Here is a 17,009-nt window from a genome sequence, read left to right on the forward strand (position 1 = left end):
TCACACTCTCTTCCGTCTTCTCCGCTCTCTGTAGGCCATCAGGCACACAGCTAGGTCACCAGGCTCCATGCTCCTGATGTGGTCCTCCTGCAGCATGGAAGAGATGTGGTTAGCATGGGTGTACTTAGCACCTTTCCTGGCCCTGTGGGACAGCCCCTTAACGCTTCCTGGAGAGTGCTGGCCACCCCTCAGATGGGCACAGATGAGTGTGCTGCATGGTTGCCCTGTCAACCTGCGACATGGGGGAGACTGCTTCTAACAGGGTTGCTGAGTGTGCAAGGGGCTGTGAGCGGCTCCAGCAGTAACTGTTACATGACCAGCGCTGGCGAGGAGATTTGTACGTGTGCAGTCCAATTACTGTGTGGCCCATTAAAGTGATCACAGACTAGCAATGGGTAAGGTCTGGATCAGTTGGTGGCACTTTGGTGCCTCTGTGTTGCTTGCGTGGGTGGACAGTCTAGGAGCCTGACTCCAATCATAGCACCGTGTGGCTGTGCCTGAACCGTCTCCGTTGCAGAGGCATGGTCAGTTTATACAGGTATCCCTACTGCATGGCCACTTCCCTCACCTACCCTGCCCTCCCACCCCATCTCGATTTCTAGTGTGCGGTATCCAATGACAGGGCAACAGTTGCCCCTGGACAGCACTCCCTCCCACCCCCCCACCACCCCCGACAGCAGTTGTCTCCGTGGCAGGGCAGCACTTGCCCCCAGTGCCCTGAAACCCGCCAAGTAACAGGCAACCCTGGCGAGCTCTGCAGAACGTTGCTGTTCACCCACCTCAGTTCCCGCGAAGTGAAGACAGCCAAATGCACATTGCCGCTGTGCTGTTGTGAAACAGGTCGACGTGCTTTCCCGCTGAGGTGGACGGACGATCCGCTGGGGGTGCAAGATCCTGGCGGGAGGTCTTTTTAATTAAATGCTGCTGTATTACAATGAGCTCCCCGATGAGATTTGGCGGGAAATGCAGCCCGCCGTCGGCACCATGTTATCCGTGCACACCACTTGTCACGCCTGCTGCCAGCGGACACAGAAAATTCCACCCTCTGTGTTTCTACTGATCTGCCAAAAGTTCAGTGGATGAGCCCTGTGGAAATCCATGGGGTTTGTTTTTAGATATAAAGACCATTATCACTATATCAAAGAGAGATGTACATCAGCTTGGTTACCATGGTAGTTTGTGTCACCACAGAGGCAGAAGGCTAGGAGTTTGACCTCACACTCTAAACTAGTACACAATGAAAAACTGAGGGAGTGCTGCATTGTCAGAGGTGCCATCTTCTGGATAAGATGATATAACAATGCTCCATTTGCCTGTTTCTACAGTATGAACAATGAGCATCCCTTAACCTAACGCTACTTAAAAAAAAATTAATTGACCATTCACTTCATTTTAATGTTTGTGGAATAGTGTTTGGTGCAGCATTTGCAGTGTGCTTCAAAGTAATTCATTTTATGTGCAACACTTTGTTGAGAAATGTGATAGGGTGCTGTATAAATGCCAGTCTTTCTTTCATAGTTGACTCATGAACTTGTCGCTGGGTGATGATTTAAAACTTTATTAGAGAACTAAGAGACAAATGTGAAGTTTCTCACTGTCCTGTAGCCATATATAAATCTTGATCAAAGCTTCTTACCTCAAATCTGTGGGATTCGTGCAGCCTTCCCCTCCTCGTACAGTCTGGAAGCATTTGAAACCTAAGCTGGATGTGATCTAACCTCTACCCAGTTTTACCTCTCTATCATTTCTCAGCGAATCCACTCCTCTGTGCCATCAGATATTGTGTCCCATTGCATAAACTTCCACTCATCCAAAACTCCATTGCCTTTATCCTAACCCGCACTAAGTCTCACTCACCCAGTCTCCCTGCGCTCACTGACCTACACTTGTTCCCTGTGCCACAATGCCTCAAATTTAAGATTTTAAAAATGTTTTCACGGTACATGGGTGTCACTGGCAATGCCGCCATTTTTATTGCCCATTCCTCATTGACCTTCACAAGGGCAAACAGGGATGGGCGACAAAAATGCCAGTCTAGCCAGGGACACCCATGTCCCATGAAAGAATATCTGAAAAAAAATTCTCATCCTTGTATTTAAATCCCTTTCACTGGTGCTGACCTCTTCAACCTGTTCCACATGTTATGACACAGCAGTTGATAAAGGCTGAGTTATTTAAAACCCCCAGAGGGAAATTTTAAACAACTGTCAGAACCTATATTTTCAATTAGTATGTTTTGAGGTACAGCTCTAAATTCAGGAATAAGACCACCAGTTCTCGAGAGGTTTTTATATCAAACTAAATGAAACATTTATTAATTTACAACAAATTAAACACATACACATGGTTACAAATTACTTCTATCATAACTTATAACAAATTCCCAAATGAATCTCCACTAGGGCAACAATAACCAAAAGACTTAAACAGACACCAGGCAAAGCATTTTTTACCTTATGAATTCAAAATGAGGTTCCTTTCAATTTGGTTGCTTTGCAGAGACAGTGTGAGGCTTACAGGCTTAGATCTTCCATGCCCCTGGCCTGCACACACACAACTCCTTTCTGTTATACCCAGCCTTTCCCTTTGAATGTAAATTTTCATTGTATCACCAGGCCCTTTGAACCCCTTTCATAGTACCAATTTTATTAGTAATATAAATATTGCTTGGTGTCTCCTAGCTAGGTGCAAGATTTCACCCCTAGTTTTTGAATGGTTTATTCAACAAGATGCAAATGTACTCTTTAACTTACTGTTTACATCTCAAAACTATTATACATCAAAACAGAGTGGCTGGCTTTAACCCAATTAACATACATATGCACTCACAGACACAGACTAAACCTCTATTTTAAAAAAAAATAATTTCCAATAACATATATATTAATATCTCTTCATGACACACCCTACAACCCACTGAAAACTCTGTTCTCTTGGGCAGCCCTACTCTGTTCACCCCATCAGTGGCTGCTGGGAAGCTCTGCATTTCCCTTTCTAGGTCTCGCCAGCTCTCCACCTCCCTCTCCTCCTTTGTCCCTCCTTAAAACCCATCTCTTTGATCAAGATTTTGGACACCTCTCCCAATACCTTTATCTTGGCAACTGTATTTGTCTGCTTATTTCGCTAATAAGGATCTCGGGATGTTTTTGTACCTTAAAAGATTTTACAAAAAATCAAGTTGATGATTTAGCACATTCTTTCTGCTGCTGTTTTCAGCCTTGTGAGTGTCCTGCACTATTTTTTGCATATTAGGTAATAGAATCATAGAAATTTACAGCACAGAAAGAGGCCGCTCAGCCCAACATCCCTGGTTGTTCCCACTTTGCAGCTCTTTGCAAGGCTACAGACCATTTCAAGTGCATCTCCAAGTATTGCCTCTATCACCCTTTCAGGCAAGGAGTTCCAGACCCTCACCGAACTCTTGGTGAAAAATGCGGTCCGGAACTCCCTTCTAATCCCTCTGTTAATTAATTTACATATGTGCCCTTTGCTTATTGACCCCTCTGCTAAGGGAAATAGGCACTTCCTATCCACTCTATCTAGGGCTGGCATAATTTTGTACACCTCAATTAAATCTTTCCTCAGCCTCCTTTGCTCAAGAGAAAACGACCCCAGTATAATTTTCTCGTCTGTGGATGAAACTGGAGGAGAGAAGGAGGGAATGGCTTTCTGTGCTGCTCACTATAACAAAGTCCCCTTTATTATGCTCCTCGGTTTAGCTGTTTCAGTGCAATAAAAATCATGTGATCAGTATTATTTCAATTTGTTGGCATTGAGATTTTATTTGATACAAAGGGTTGCTGGATCGTACCACTATCCCACTGTGTGTTATCCTCTTTACTCAATACTGCCTGGTTTAAAAAATTATAAAACCCACAATGGTTTCACCTATAGGAAGTGTCATGGGTGACTTTGTGGGTAAATGCTGTGCTAAATCTGGTTTGGAGCCATACAGAACAGGGTAACAACTTGTATTTATAAAACACCTTTAACGTCATGGAACATCGCAAGGCACTAACACAAAGTATGACCCTGAGCCACAGAAGGAGATATTACATCAGGTGATCAAAAGCTTGCTCAGAGAGGTAGCTTTTAAGAAGAGTCTTAAAGGAGGAAAGTGATGTAGAGGTGAAGAAGTTTAGGGAGGGAACGCCAGAGCTTGGGCCCCCTAGCTACTGAAGGCATAGCCACACTAGTGGAGTGATTAAAACTGGGGAGAAACTATTAGGATGAAGCTAAGCTCCACCCCCAGCATGTGCTAAGGCTCCCTCACCCTGCTGTCCTGTGGCTGCAGCTGGTCAATGGGCTACTAATGTTGGTTGCAAGACCCCTTGGAAAGTCAGCCAGATTTCCCAATCCTGATCTAGTGTCTTGTTCCCGAAAGTGCGTGCTTGTGGAGATTCCGCAAGGATAGAATCGAGGGCAGACTCGATGCCTTCCATGATTGACGTTAACTATCTACAATCTTGAGTATTGCTGAAAAAAGAGATATGTCTGAGCTTTTTATCTTGTACTCATCAGGACGCTTGCAAGAAAACCAGTATAAGGGGAAAACAACAATTTATACTGTATGTGAAGAGAGTGCCGATTGGTTGGCGAGTGGCGTTGTCATGGAGAATGCACCACTGAGGGTGACTGACAGTTATCTGCCAAGCATTGTTTGAAATTTAAACCAGGCAGCTTGACTTTGGTCAAAGCGTTGCCCTGAGGAATGAGTTGGCGAATGGTTGTCGTTTATTTTGTTTCGCTGAAACAGGCGCAATGTGTATACATGTTCTTTCTGTCTGCAAAGAACAGGGCCCTGTGTATTAATATATGTAGCTTCCAATACACGTAAATGCACCACACTGCGAGCCCAACTGACAATCTTAAATTGATTGTCAGCGTCATTCTTAACACATTGAGGATTATTTAGCAAATGTTGTCCAATCGCGGAATCACTTGGTAATTAATTGTCAGTCACCATCAGTGGTGCATTCGACATGGCAATGCCACTTGCCAATCAATCAGCACTCTCTTCACATACAGTATAAATTGTTGTTTTTCCCTTATATTGGTATTCTTGCGAGTGTCCTGAAGAGTGCAAGACAAAAAGCTTAGACTTGTCTTTTGTCAGCAATACTCAAGTTCTGTACTACCATGTGACCATTCATCTACAATCTCATAGATTGGCCATTTGGCTTAACCATGAGAGGACTGTCAGACTGTCTGGAGTGCTGACTCACCTCGAGTCACTGATTTCAGGAATAGAAACTGGAGAGCCGGGAACAAACCAAGCGCGTCACAATTTCATACTCATGAAGACAACTGAGGGCAATTAATTCAGCACAGGTCAAGGAGTTAAACCTGTGGCCTCCTGGTCTGTGGTGCTCAGCACAACACCATTTATATATGGGGCCATTTGCAAGGCTGCTATTAAACATCTATCCAGCAAGCAAATCACAAGCAGTTCTCTGACATAAAAGGGCTGGTGAACTTATTCCAAAGTACTTTCCCAAGTCCTCGTTTCAGTCATGTTTCCCACGAGTTTCTGATTTATGGTGGTGGCAGAAGTTTCAGACATGACTGGTTTGTCGGTCAGAGAATTGGCACTAGAGTGCTAATCTCTGAATTATCTCTGAATTATCATCCCTTTGGGTACAGCCAACACTGGCGGGGTGGAATCAGTTAATTTATCCCAAGGTATTTAAGGGTCATAAATATAAAATAGTCACTAATAAATCCAGTAAGGAACACAGGAGAAACTTCTTTAACTAGAGATTGGTTGGAATATGGATCTCACTCTATGGGATAGTTGAAACAAATAGCATAGTTGCCTTTAAGGGGAAGCTAGATAAATACATGAGAGAAAAAGAAATAGAAGGACTTGTACAGGACACTAGTTTGGCCTCAGCTGGAGTATTGCATCCAGTTCTGAGTGCCGCACTTTAGAAAGGATGTGAATGCATCAGAGAGAGTGCAGAAAAGATTCATGAGAATGGTTCCGGGGATGAAGAACTTCAGGTATTGAAGATAGATTGGAGAATTTAGAACTGTTTTCTTTGGAGTAGAGAAGGCTTAAAGGAGATTTGACAGAGGTATTAAAATCATAAGGGGTCTGGACAGAGTAGATAGGGAGAAACTGTTCCCACTCGTGAAAGGATCGAGAATGAGATGGCACAGATTTAGAGTAATTGGCAAAAGAGATATGAGAAAAAAATGTTCACGCAGCGAGTGGTTAAGATCTCAGTGCCTGAGAGTGTGATGGAGGCAGTTTCATTGAGGCATTCAAAAAGGAATTAGACTGTTCTCTGAAGAGGAAGAATGTGCAGGGTTATGGGGAGAAGGTGGGGAAAAAGCACTAAGTGAATTGTCCATTTGGAGAGATGGTGCAGACACAATGAGCTGAATGGCCCCCTTCTGCACTGTAACAATCCTGTGACATACTGATAGGATTAAATAAATTAGGGATGGAGGAACAAAAATAAAAATACCTGGAAAAACTCAGCAGGTCTGGCAGCATCTGCGGAGAGGAACACAGTTAACATTTCGAGTCCGTATGATTCTTCAACAGAACTAAGTAAAAATAGAAAATAGGTGAAATATAAGCTGGTTTAAGGTGGGGGGGTGGGACAGGTAGAATTGGATAGAGGGCCAGTGATAGGTGGAGATAGCCAAAAGATGTCATAGACAAAAGTCTCAAGGCTCAAATTTGATTTTTACTTCCCCTTGTCCAGGGCTTTCCAACCAGAGGAAAAGTTTCTCTTAATCTCCCTTATCCTGTAATCATCTTAAATTCAATAGATCACCTCTTATTCTTGCATACTCAAGGGAATTCTTGCCTGGGTATCTGTCAATCTGTACTGCATCCCCTCCAAAGCCAGTACATCTGTCCTGATGTGTGGTGCCAGCCAGAACTTTATACAGCATAACAGTAACATAACTTTCACTCCTTTGTATTCCAGCCCTTGAGATAAAAGTCATCAATCCATTCATCTTTAATTATATTTTTGGACCTGTCCACTAATTTTTAGTGATTCTTGTACTCGGATCACCAATTCTCTCCAGTTCCCAGTTTCTCACCATTTACAGAATACTTTGATTTATCTTTCCTCAGTCCAAAATTGATAGCTTCACACATTGAATACCATCCACCTTGGTTTTGCCCATTCACGTAATCTATCAAAGTCCCTTTGCAACCTTCTAGCTACACTGTTTCCTGTGTCACTTGACTCGAAGTCTTCAGTCAACTTATATACAGCTCTCTTCCTTCATCTAAATCATCTAGAAGTATAGTAAAAAGCTAAGGTCCCAGTACAGATCCCTGGGAACACCATTTTCCCATTGGAGACGGGAATCAGGAGGTGAGTTCAATTCATCAGGGATGGATTGGTTACCAAAATTTTATTACTGCTCAGTACTTTTATGTCCAGACTTTCACTTTTTTGCATTTAATTAAACAGTTTCAGAGCTGCATGTTGCCCTTGTTCCCCTCTCTCCACCCCCCCACTTCCCCCAGGTTGCAGCAGGTCAGCTTCAGAGAGCTTCTTACAGTCACCCGCCCCCATGAAAATTTCAGGAGGTCAAAAGGTGAGCTCTTAACAAGCTCCCTAATGACCTCAAGCCGCCCAATTAACTAGATGTCCAATTTCACTCTCCCACCCACTCCCCTCCGTCCTTGGGAAAATCTTCAGATTGGGAACAGGGGAAGCAAACCAGCATGCAGGGTGCTCGCGCCACTTTATTGCCATCCCACCTCTGTTCTGTCTCGATTCGGGATGGGAAAATTCGGCCTCGGTAGTTACATCCACCATATTTAGCACATACACATTGTCCCTAATGTCTGTCTTGGATTCATTGATCAGCGTGTCACAAGAATCCTGGCAGATGTTGGATTTTTGCCTCCCTGGCTTAAAGACCATTAACGTTAGATGTGGAGATTCCCGTTGCTGTCCTGCTGGCATCAGGTGACAGAACAAACTAAGAATCGAAGGGTTTTTCTGGATCTTTGTAGCTCAGTACTGCACTAATCAGTGCATTTACTCATAGAGCCATCAAGTTAGCTAGTCAATGGTTAATGGAGAACCAGTTGATTATTGTAGAGTGGAAACCGTCATAATATTGTGAAACATAATAGGACACTGTAAAGCCACACAGTCTCTCAAACATTCTCTCTGAATGAAAGTGCCTAGTGAGGAGCAGTTAGCCATTTAGGGATGTGGCCAAGGTTAGGTCACCGCTAATTGCTTATAGAGGCCAAAGGCACAAAGGCGTGTGGAAATTGCACCCCACCATGGCAGAAAGACAGAAATGCTGATGCAGTGGGCACCACTCTTCCCAGGCTGAGTCCCGCAGGGTAGAGAGGGCTGTAATCTGCATCTAACCCAAGCTGTTTCTGACCTGGATGTACTCGATGCTGACACTGAAAGTGTTTTCTCCAGCACGTTGGTGAGCATAAAATTCACTCTAAATGTGCAACTCATTTTCTGGCTGGCATTATCTGCTTAACAATCGAATGAGGTACCTTTCCCAATTGGGGTTGAGATTTATTCAACACACAGGGTACAAGGGGAAAAGAAAGACAAACTACATTTTTTTCAAGAAAATACTTTTATTGCTAAATAAAATGGTTTCAGCAGCATTGCTTATAAAATAAATCACTGAATAATGCATCACACAAATTACTTTATAAATATCTTTATATATTTACAGTTTAAAAAGTTACATCTGACTTTTTAATTATTATTACAATCCTTTCATCGGTGCTTTTGTGCTATTCAGCCTTGGCCAGATTCTATAAATTGAGGCAATTTGAACAGAAACTTGTTTTGAAGGAGATAGATATGGTTTTCCCACATTGTTTAACGTCAACCAAGAGCTATGAGCCTGGGTGTCCACACAACATGGTCACCCTTCACAAAAGCACTATAAAAATCTTTCAGAATGGATAAAGGTCACTAGGCCCAGATCAAACCCAATATCCACCTTCTCTCTTTAGCTCTCAATCCCTTCTCTCTCTCCAGAAATGTATCCATCTTTTCAGTCTATTTTTACTACCCACTCCCATACATTTCCCTGGTAACTTACTCTATTGCTCGATGACTCTTTGGGTGAAAATGTTCTTCTAGACTTCGATCCTTCTTTCTGACATAAACCGCTCAGAGTTTGACCCCTTCGCCAGAGTGAACAATCTGCCTAGACCAACTTTAATTCCTTGCAAGATCTGGAAATTTCAACTGGATCGATTTCAAAAGGAAGAAAAGCAACTTCCTTAAATGTTCCTTGTAATAGCAACACGAGAAAAACAGTTTTGGTAAGAGATAGGGGTTCTGAACCTAACTATGGATTGTTTGATAAAGAATTCAAAATATTTCAAATTAGTGAAAAACTGGTGGATCATAAGGTGTGAAGTACCTCTGATAATTAGATCTTTGATATGTAATCAGTTAGAATTAATTTCTAGAGGTAGATGAATTATTCATGTTCATACAGATATATAGGATAGTTATAGAGTTGGAAAAGATAATTTTGGAATACTACTTTAAATTGAACTGGGAACAGGACCAAGAGACACAGATTCAAAGGTATAATTGGGATTGATGGCAAGAAGTTATTTTTCATACATGAGTTGATCAATGTGTGGAGTAAACATCCAGATAGAGAATTGGAGGCAAAAATCCTGGAATCATTTAAGTATCAATTAGATGGGAGGGAGGACGGGTGGAAATTGTAGGATCTTTCTAGATGGATGAAGGTGGGCTGAGTTGCCTGCCTCACCCATGATCTTGTGATCACCACACAGAAGACGCTTATCAACCAGACAGTGTCTTTCAGCAATCGGAAAGGAAAAGGACAGCCTAAAATGATTACCCTGGAGTGAGGAGAAGGTAAATGATGACACCTCACCCATCAGCCCAGAACAGCAGAGACTAGGGCAATATTCGTCTATAAGACTTGCTTGACAGCTTCCAGAAAGTGATTGTCTTACAAAATGATGACATGTTCCATCAAATAAGCAACAATAAATCAGGAAACTTAAAGTACAGAAGGAGGCCATTTGGCCCCATCATGCACATGTTGGTTCTTTGAAAAAGCAGTAATGTTTAGTGGCACATCCCCACTTTTTGCCTATTGCCTTGCAAGTTACTCACTCTCTTGTGCCTGTCCATCTTCCTTTCCTTTCAAAGTTATTTATGGAATAACCTTCCACCTCTTTACATAGAGTGTTCCAAATCCCAACAACTGTGTGAAAAAATTCTCATCTCCCATCTGTATCTTTTGCTGATGCTTTTAAATCTATGACCTCTAGTTATTGACCCACTCAACAGGAAATAGTTTATTTTCTCTAAGTGATCAAATCCTTTCACCATCTTGAAAACCACTATTAGGTCACCTTTTAACCTTCTCTGTTCCAAGGAAAATAGTCCTTACTTTTTCAACCTTTCCTCATAACCTAAACCCCTCAACCCGGTGACATCCTGTTAAACCTCCTCTGGCTTTTCTAAGGCCTGTATATCTTTCCAGAAGTGTGCTGCTCAAAATGATTCACATACATCAGCAGAGGTTTAAACAACGGTATATAAAGTTCAACCATTTTAGGTCATAATTTCTGCACCCATTTTGTTTGGTGTGTTTTTACTGGTTTGATTTTGTCTCTTGTTTCTTTCTTAATTTCTTTACTTTGTGTTCAGATGCCAGCTATCCTGCTATCCACACTTTCTCTGGACACATCTTTTGTCCAATTATCATTCCTTTTGGTCTTGCACCATGAAATCTTTTGTGATTTAATCTCTCCTGGCCTCCACCCTATCACATACCTTCTCTTTGTTCTCCTTTCCTCCCTCTCCCCTTTTGCATGCTCAAAACCTATTACATTTCTCACTTTTTTCAGTTCTGGTGAAAGGTCACAGATTTGAAACATTAATTCTGTTTCACTCTGAATATGTCCAGCATTTTCTGTTATTATTTTCTATTAATTATTTATAAAGTTCCAGCATGATCTCGCTTTGCTTTTATATTTTATTATTCTATGCATGAATCCAAGTAACCCATATTCTTTTCTAACCACCAACTTGCCCAACCACCTTTCGGGAATTGTGCACATGAACACCAGGATCTTTCCCCTCATCTAGGCTTTTCAAAGTCTTGTAATTCATTGTACACTGTCTTTCCAAAGTGCATTACTTCAAATTCTCAGCATTGCACACTGTCTGCCATGCTCTGCCCATAACTATATAGCCTCTAACAATCCTCATCACTCAATCCAATCCACTACATTGTCAAGTTTCATATCATCTGCAGATTCTTTAATCTACACTTGAATCTAGGCCATTTAGAAAAATTGATAAAGAGGAATGGATCCAAATGTTAAAACATTTGGATTTCTAAGAACAACAAAATAATATTGTACAGCAATAATCATTTATCATGAAAATCACATACAGGCAGGGAAGATTTCAAGATGCCATTAAGGCCAAGATGCTTAGAAGAGCCCAAACCGGCCAGTGGAGCAAGTCTCAATACACAGCCCTGCCACGTAGGTGCTGGAGTACTGGTTATCAAATCTGCTTCTGGAAGGCCTTCACTTGGGTAGGATAAAACACTGCATCTCAGGAGCAGAAAACCTGACAAGTTACTCTTGGACTGAAGCAGCTGGACCTTCTGACAATTGAACAACCAGTGACTTAACATATAAGGAAGAGATGGGACACTGCATCACCCCATTCAGCACCTCAGTGAGCTGTGTGGAGCTCAAACCAAGTGATAATTGCAAATCTTTCAGAGTATCAACTAATAAGATTTGGGGCACTCTATGGAATCTCATTGGGTAAATGTACCATCTGGTGGGACACAGAATGCATAGAAGGGCCCCTGATCCCTACTTTGCACTCAGTGTTGGTGATACAATCAGCCTCAATGCTCCTGGAATATGGGAGCACAAAAGATCAGTTAAGGATCCTGTTCTTGGTCTCTATCCATCCTGGACAATGTGCGTATGTCTGGTGAGAATAGGCTATGATGGCCGACTAACCACTGATAATCGATATGTAAACTCACGTATTAAGTGCAATTCCTTGGAAAAATACAGCAGTGTTGCTGTCTTGTAAAGCCATTACCCAGCATGTCCGACATTCAGCTCTACTTGCTCTCATCAGCTATGACTATGCTTACTAGTGAAAATGGGAACAAAGGAATTAAAAGAAATTTTAAAATGAAAAATAGGAAGACTGAACAAATTACAACCATAGCTTGAAAACCTTGTGATTAAGGATGCGATGCAGTATGTCCAACAAAGCCAATCGCAAACTCCCAACAAAGATATCCAGCAGCATTTCTTAGATTCGTGTAAACACAGAGGACACACTTTGGATGATGCTCTTTCTCCCAACTGTTTTCCTGATCAGAATTTTGGATTCATTGATTCTTTCCACCAGACTATGGAAGACCAGAAGGACACCATGGTAGGTTTCTGCAGCAGAGATTTCGCAAAATTGGCAGCCTGTTGCCAGGGCAAGAAGTCTACCCTCCTCACTGGAGACTGTCCTTCGGTGACAGAGGTCGCTCTTGTTCCCCACAATGATGATGGGAGCTCTGTAAGTGCCAGGGTAATCTTTCATTGATTTAATGAATTGGATCTGTTGTTGAGCTATGTTGAAACTGGCTCGGTCGCAGATGCTATAAACTAATACAAAGCCGTCTGCCCACTGGATCTGTTTCTCCTTCACAAGGCTTTGATTTAATTGATCCTTCAATGTAAACAGAGAATTGAGTTAATCCAAACTCTCCATAATTTCCCATATATTCTGACTTTCTTTTCTCTTTTCCCCCTGAGGTACTGGCTCTCTTTTGGGTGCAGTTCCATGGGTGTTGAAAATCCCTCTCCCTCACCCAAGCGACCATGCTTTACATATGAGGCGAGGCAGTGTGTCTCAGCAGTTATTCAACCATGGGGGCATCAGAGCTGCATTTGCTTCTGCCTTTGCCCAACACTTGTTCTTCTATTTTAAGACTTTGGACTATTTGTGTCACCCAATAATTGTACCCATTAAGATCACAGCATGAACTGAAAAGAAAATCTAGTTTATATTGGTCTGCACCTTGTGATTAGTGATGAATTATCTGTTCATTATGCTTACAGCAGCACCTAGACTTTGGTGGGCTTTTGAGCAGCAACTTGCAGTCCTCAGGCATCTGAAACAATGCAGCTCCCTATGCAGGGGATCTGGACCTATGGGAATAGGGAAAGCAACTGGGTGTCTCTTCAGCCAGAGTGAGGAATCCTCACTGAGACATACAGTGTCTAAGCCAGGAATTGTAAATTAGAATATTTGGTTCATTGTAAAATTATGCATTGAAAGTAAGATAAAGAGAGGGAAAGGAAGAGGGGATTAAGAAAGAGAGATGAAAGAGACAAAGAAAAGGTAGAAAAAAATCCTGATCTAAAAAATCTCCAACAATAATTAAAATCTGAAGGCAAATGACTCCAAATTTGTAGAATAAATTTCAGTGCCAGAGAGGTTGTTTGGCAGTAATTAAGATACATCACTCAAATTTTTAAAATTACTTACACTTGAATGGACAAGCCCCAGCATTTTCAGGTGTGTTTAATGGGTAAACACTGCAACTTCACACCCTTACATGTATTTTAATGTTGAATGTCTCAGTGAGGTAGTGGTGTAGCAAAGCAGTGGAGGAGTAGGGCAAATTGGACAGCAACTTTCAGGTTTCTACATTTTACTGCAAAGGCACGGATGCCAGAAGTTGCTGTCTGATTTACCCCTTAATAGCGACGAGTGCTAAGAACCTCACTGTTATTCCCACCACAGAATCCAGGCCAATATTATTGCACTGGGCATCAGATTTATCCACCAAACCAACTGTCGTTTGGACAAGATGTTAAACCGAAGCTCTGTCTGTTCTCTTAGGTGGGTGTAAAGGATTCCATTGCACTAGTTCTGCCAGGAGGAGAGGAGGGGGAGTTATCATCTGTGTTCTGGCCAATATTTATTCCTCAATCAACATCACCTCCAAGAAAACAGATTATCACATTGCTGTTTGCAGGAGTGTGCTGTGTGCAAATTCCAACAGTGACTACATTTCAAAAGAAATAAAAACAGAAAATGCTGGAAAAACTCAGCTTGGTCTGACAGCACCTAGGGAGAGAGAAACAGAGTTAACATTTTGAGTCCTGAAGAAGAGTCATTTGGGCTGGAGCTTTTCCATCATTTTCTGTTTTTATTTGAGATTTCCAGCATCCGCAGTATTTTGCTTTTACAATTCAAAAGAGCTTCATTGGCCACAATGGGTTATAGAAATACAGGTATTCCTTTCTTCAGGAATCCCAAAATCAACATTTTTAAAAACGTTACTGAGTGTAATAAGCGGACTCCAGTATAAGTAACTTGTACAATTCTTAGTTGGCCGTTGCGTTAAACTCGTGTAACCAGTATAGCTAGGAACTGGTTAATCCTAAAACAGTGTTAGTCTCGGATAGAAGTAGATGGGAATCGAGGTTTGTACAGGAGTCTAACGGGGGGAAAGTTTCTTCTTGAAGAGCTGGTAAGTTAATGTGTCAACATGACATTGTTGGAGCGAGGACTGGGAAATTTGCAATTCGCCTTTCGTGCTACACAGAATGAAACACGAACAGATAGAAATCTCTGATTAAAGGTGACAGTCCTGAAACGTTAACTCTGTTTCTCTCTCCACACAAATGTTGTCTAAACTGCTGAGCTCCCTCCCTCCATCCCCGCCCCACGACATTTATTTATTTTTTGCTTTATTTCAGTTTTCCAGCCTCCACAGTATTCCTGACAGAAAGCTTAAAAAAAACCTTACCTGAGCATAGCGGGAATCCCAAATATTGAAAGCGACCTTCTTCCCAGCAACAGTCCCATTGTGATTGTAGACAGATTCTGAAACAAAACATAAATCTCATGGTAATCAAGCCTTTAGCAGAAAGATTTTTTTGACACTGAATGTGCTGCTGTGAGAAATATTTACCTATATCTCCATATTCACCGATGAACCTTCTGGTCAAGAAACGAACGGTCAAAGCTGCAAATATATATAAAAAAAGAGCCCAAAGTATTAAAAAATTGGACTGGGACAGACCTTCATGACATTGTACCCCGCAGCTTGAGCAACTTACCAGATTTCCCAACACTGTCTGCTCCTAAGATTGCCACATTGGCTTCCATTCTTTTGGGCAGAGATGGGACGGTAATCTCAGAGAAATAGCTGATGCTTCTGTGGAGAATTCTCAAAATCATTTGTAACTTTAAGCTGAGCTCTCTCCCCAGCCCCCTCTCCCTATCTCCGAGTGAGCGCTGTGAAGCTGTGTCGATCGCCCTCATTGTCTGTGTCTGTCTGTGTGTGTGGGATATGTACACACAGACAGATGAAATCACAGACTCCCCGGCGGGTCCCACTGTTACATTACTAGGGACAACTTTTCCAAAAACGGAAGGGAAAATTAAACGAAAAAGGCCATTCACTTCAATGTTGCTGACGTTCCTGATTTTATTTCAAAGAATGATGGGTTTAAAATGCATTGTAAATCCCAGTGAGATTTTTTTGTTTAGAATGACGAGCTTTGAAATGTTCTCAATGACGCCAGAGGAGAGTTTTCTGGAAATTTGTTTGAATTACAAGTTGGTAGGGAGCTGGAAGGTCAATCATTTATCTCTTTGTGGGGCTGTTTTCAACAAAAGAATCTCTAGAAAAGTTCTATAGTCTTGCAGTATAACTTTACACATTAAGACAATTTGAGGGAATGCATTCAAGGAGAAGCCATGAGGGGGAAAGGGATGGAGGGTTAACAAAGATTTAACAAGATTTCGCTGAGGAGGGCTGAAAGGAGGCTCAAGTGCTGGCATGGACGGATTGGGCCGAATGGCCTGTTTCTGTGCTATATATCCCATGCAATCCAATGTATTGTAACCTGATTCATGATTTCTGGGCTGTTCCTCTACCACACTGGTTCATAGTACTTTTTGTGACTTAGCATTTCCCTTGACAATCTTAGACACACCACCTGACCCCAAATATCTGCACCCAGCAACATTTTGGTATGTTGCATCGATGACCTGGATTTTTAAAATATGTGAAATTTTGAATCATTGTGGAGAAATTCGACATTCAACAAATTTAAACTCAACTCTTCAGGGCCAGAAAAGAAGTTTAGTAGCAATAATGGAATCAGTGCCCTTACACCTCATTCAGCAAGGTGTAAAGTTTTTACTGCAAGACTAACAATATAAGAGTGGAAGTTCTCTTCTGTGGTCTCTTCCCTCTCCTGTCATCCCCTCTCCAAGCACATCTCATCCATGAGATTCACCTGCAGCTCCCTTGATCCCATTCTCACTAACATTGTCCACTTCAGTCCTTGGCTTAATCCAACAGATGCTGAAACCCTTGCCCATGCCTTTGTGATCTCTAGACGTGTCTATTCTAATGCACTCCTGACCAACCTCACACCGTTTGCCCTCTGTAGATATCAGCTTATCCAAAAATTTGCTGCCCATCGCTTTTTCCTACCAAATCTCATTCGCCCATCACCACTGTCCTCACTTACCTTCATTGACTCCCCGTGTCCCAATGCCTCACATTTAAAATTCTCATCTTGTATCTTCATGGTCTCACCATCCTTATCTCTGTAACCTTCTCTAACCCTAACATTAACTCTAACTTTTTCGTCTTGATTTTGGGGTCTAGATGGGTTTTTTTAGGGTTTGCCTGTTACTCTAGGAATGCTATCATAGACTGTTATTCATAAAAAACCATTCTGTTTATTTACATCTCAGTATTCTACACAAGGTTATACTTCTGCTTCTCACCAAATATCAGGCTCTTAGTCATAATTACATCAGTAGTTACATCAGAATCAGGTGCTCCTGATATTAACTGTTTATTCTACATCTTCCCCCCAAGACTTTATCCCAACTATATACTTCCTCCTACATCACTCCCCTCTGCCCCCCCCCCCCCAACCAAAATCTGAGACTTCACAGGGTTAGTCTCTGTGGTGC

At 41.9% G+C, this 17,009-nt stretch overlaps 1 protein-coding gene across 1 annotated transcript; it reads right to left on the minus strand.

Annotated features, from left to right (window-relative positions):
- Nucleotides 1-11,926: 11,926 nt before the first annotated feature.
- LOC144668234 (ras-related and estrogen-regulated growth inhibitor-like protein) lies at nucleotides 11,927-15,335 on the minus strand. Its single transcript, XM_078530010.1, has 4 exons — nucleotides 15,131-15,335; nucleotides 14,983-15,036; nucleotides 14,818-14,894; nucleotides 11,927-12,725 (listed from the first exon to the last, which is right to left on the minus strand). The coding sequence occupies exons 1-4, from the start codon at nucleotides 15,333-15,335 to the stop codon at nucleotides 12,315-12,317; spliced, it is 747 nt and encodes a 248-aa protein (XP_078386136.1). The 3' UTR covers nucleotides 11,927-12,314.
- Between the last annotated feature and the right edge of the window lie 1,674 nt (nucleotides 15,336-17,009).

The sequence above is a fragment of the Cetorhinus maximus genome, chromosome 26, assembly GCF_964194155.1.
Source record: "Cetorhinus maximus chromosome 26, sCetMax3.hap1.1, whole genome shotgun sequence".
Classification (NCBI taxonomy): Eukaryota; Metazoa; Chordata; class Chondrichthyes; order Lamniformes; family Cetorhinidae; genus Cetorhinus; species Cetorhinus maximus.

Bases quoted from the DNA above. Each gene is read 5' to 3' on its own strand.
- LOC144668234 (XM_078530010.1), bottom strand. From the start codon at position 15,335: ATGAGGGCGATCGACACAGCTTCACAGCGCTCACTCGGAGATAGGGAG. The intron at 15,037-15,130 runs GTAAGTTGCTCA...ATATATTTGCAG, and splicing joins AGACAGTGTTGGGAAATCTG to CTTTGACCGTTCGTTTCTTG. The intron at 14,895-14,982 runs GTAAATATTTCT...GTTTTGTTTCAG, and splicing joins CGGTGAATATGGAGATATAG to AATCTGTCTACAATCACAAT.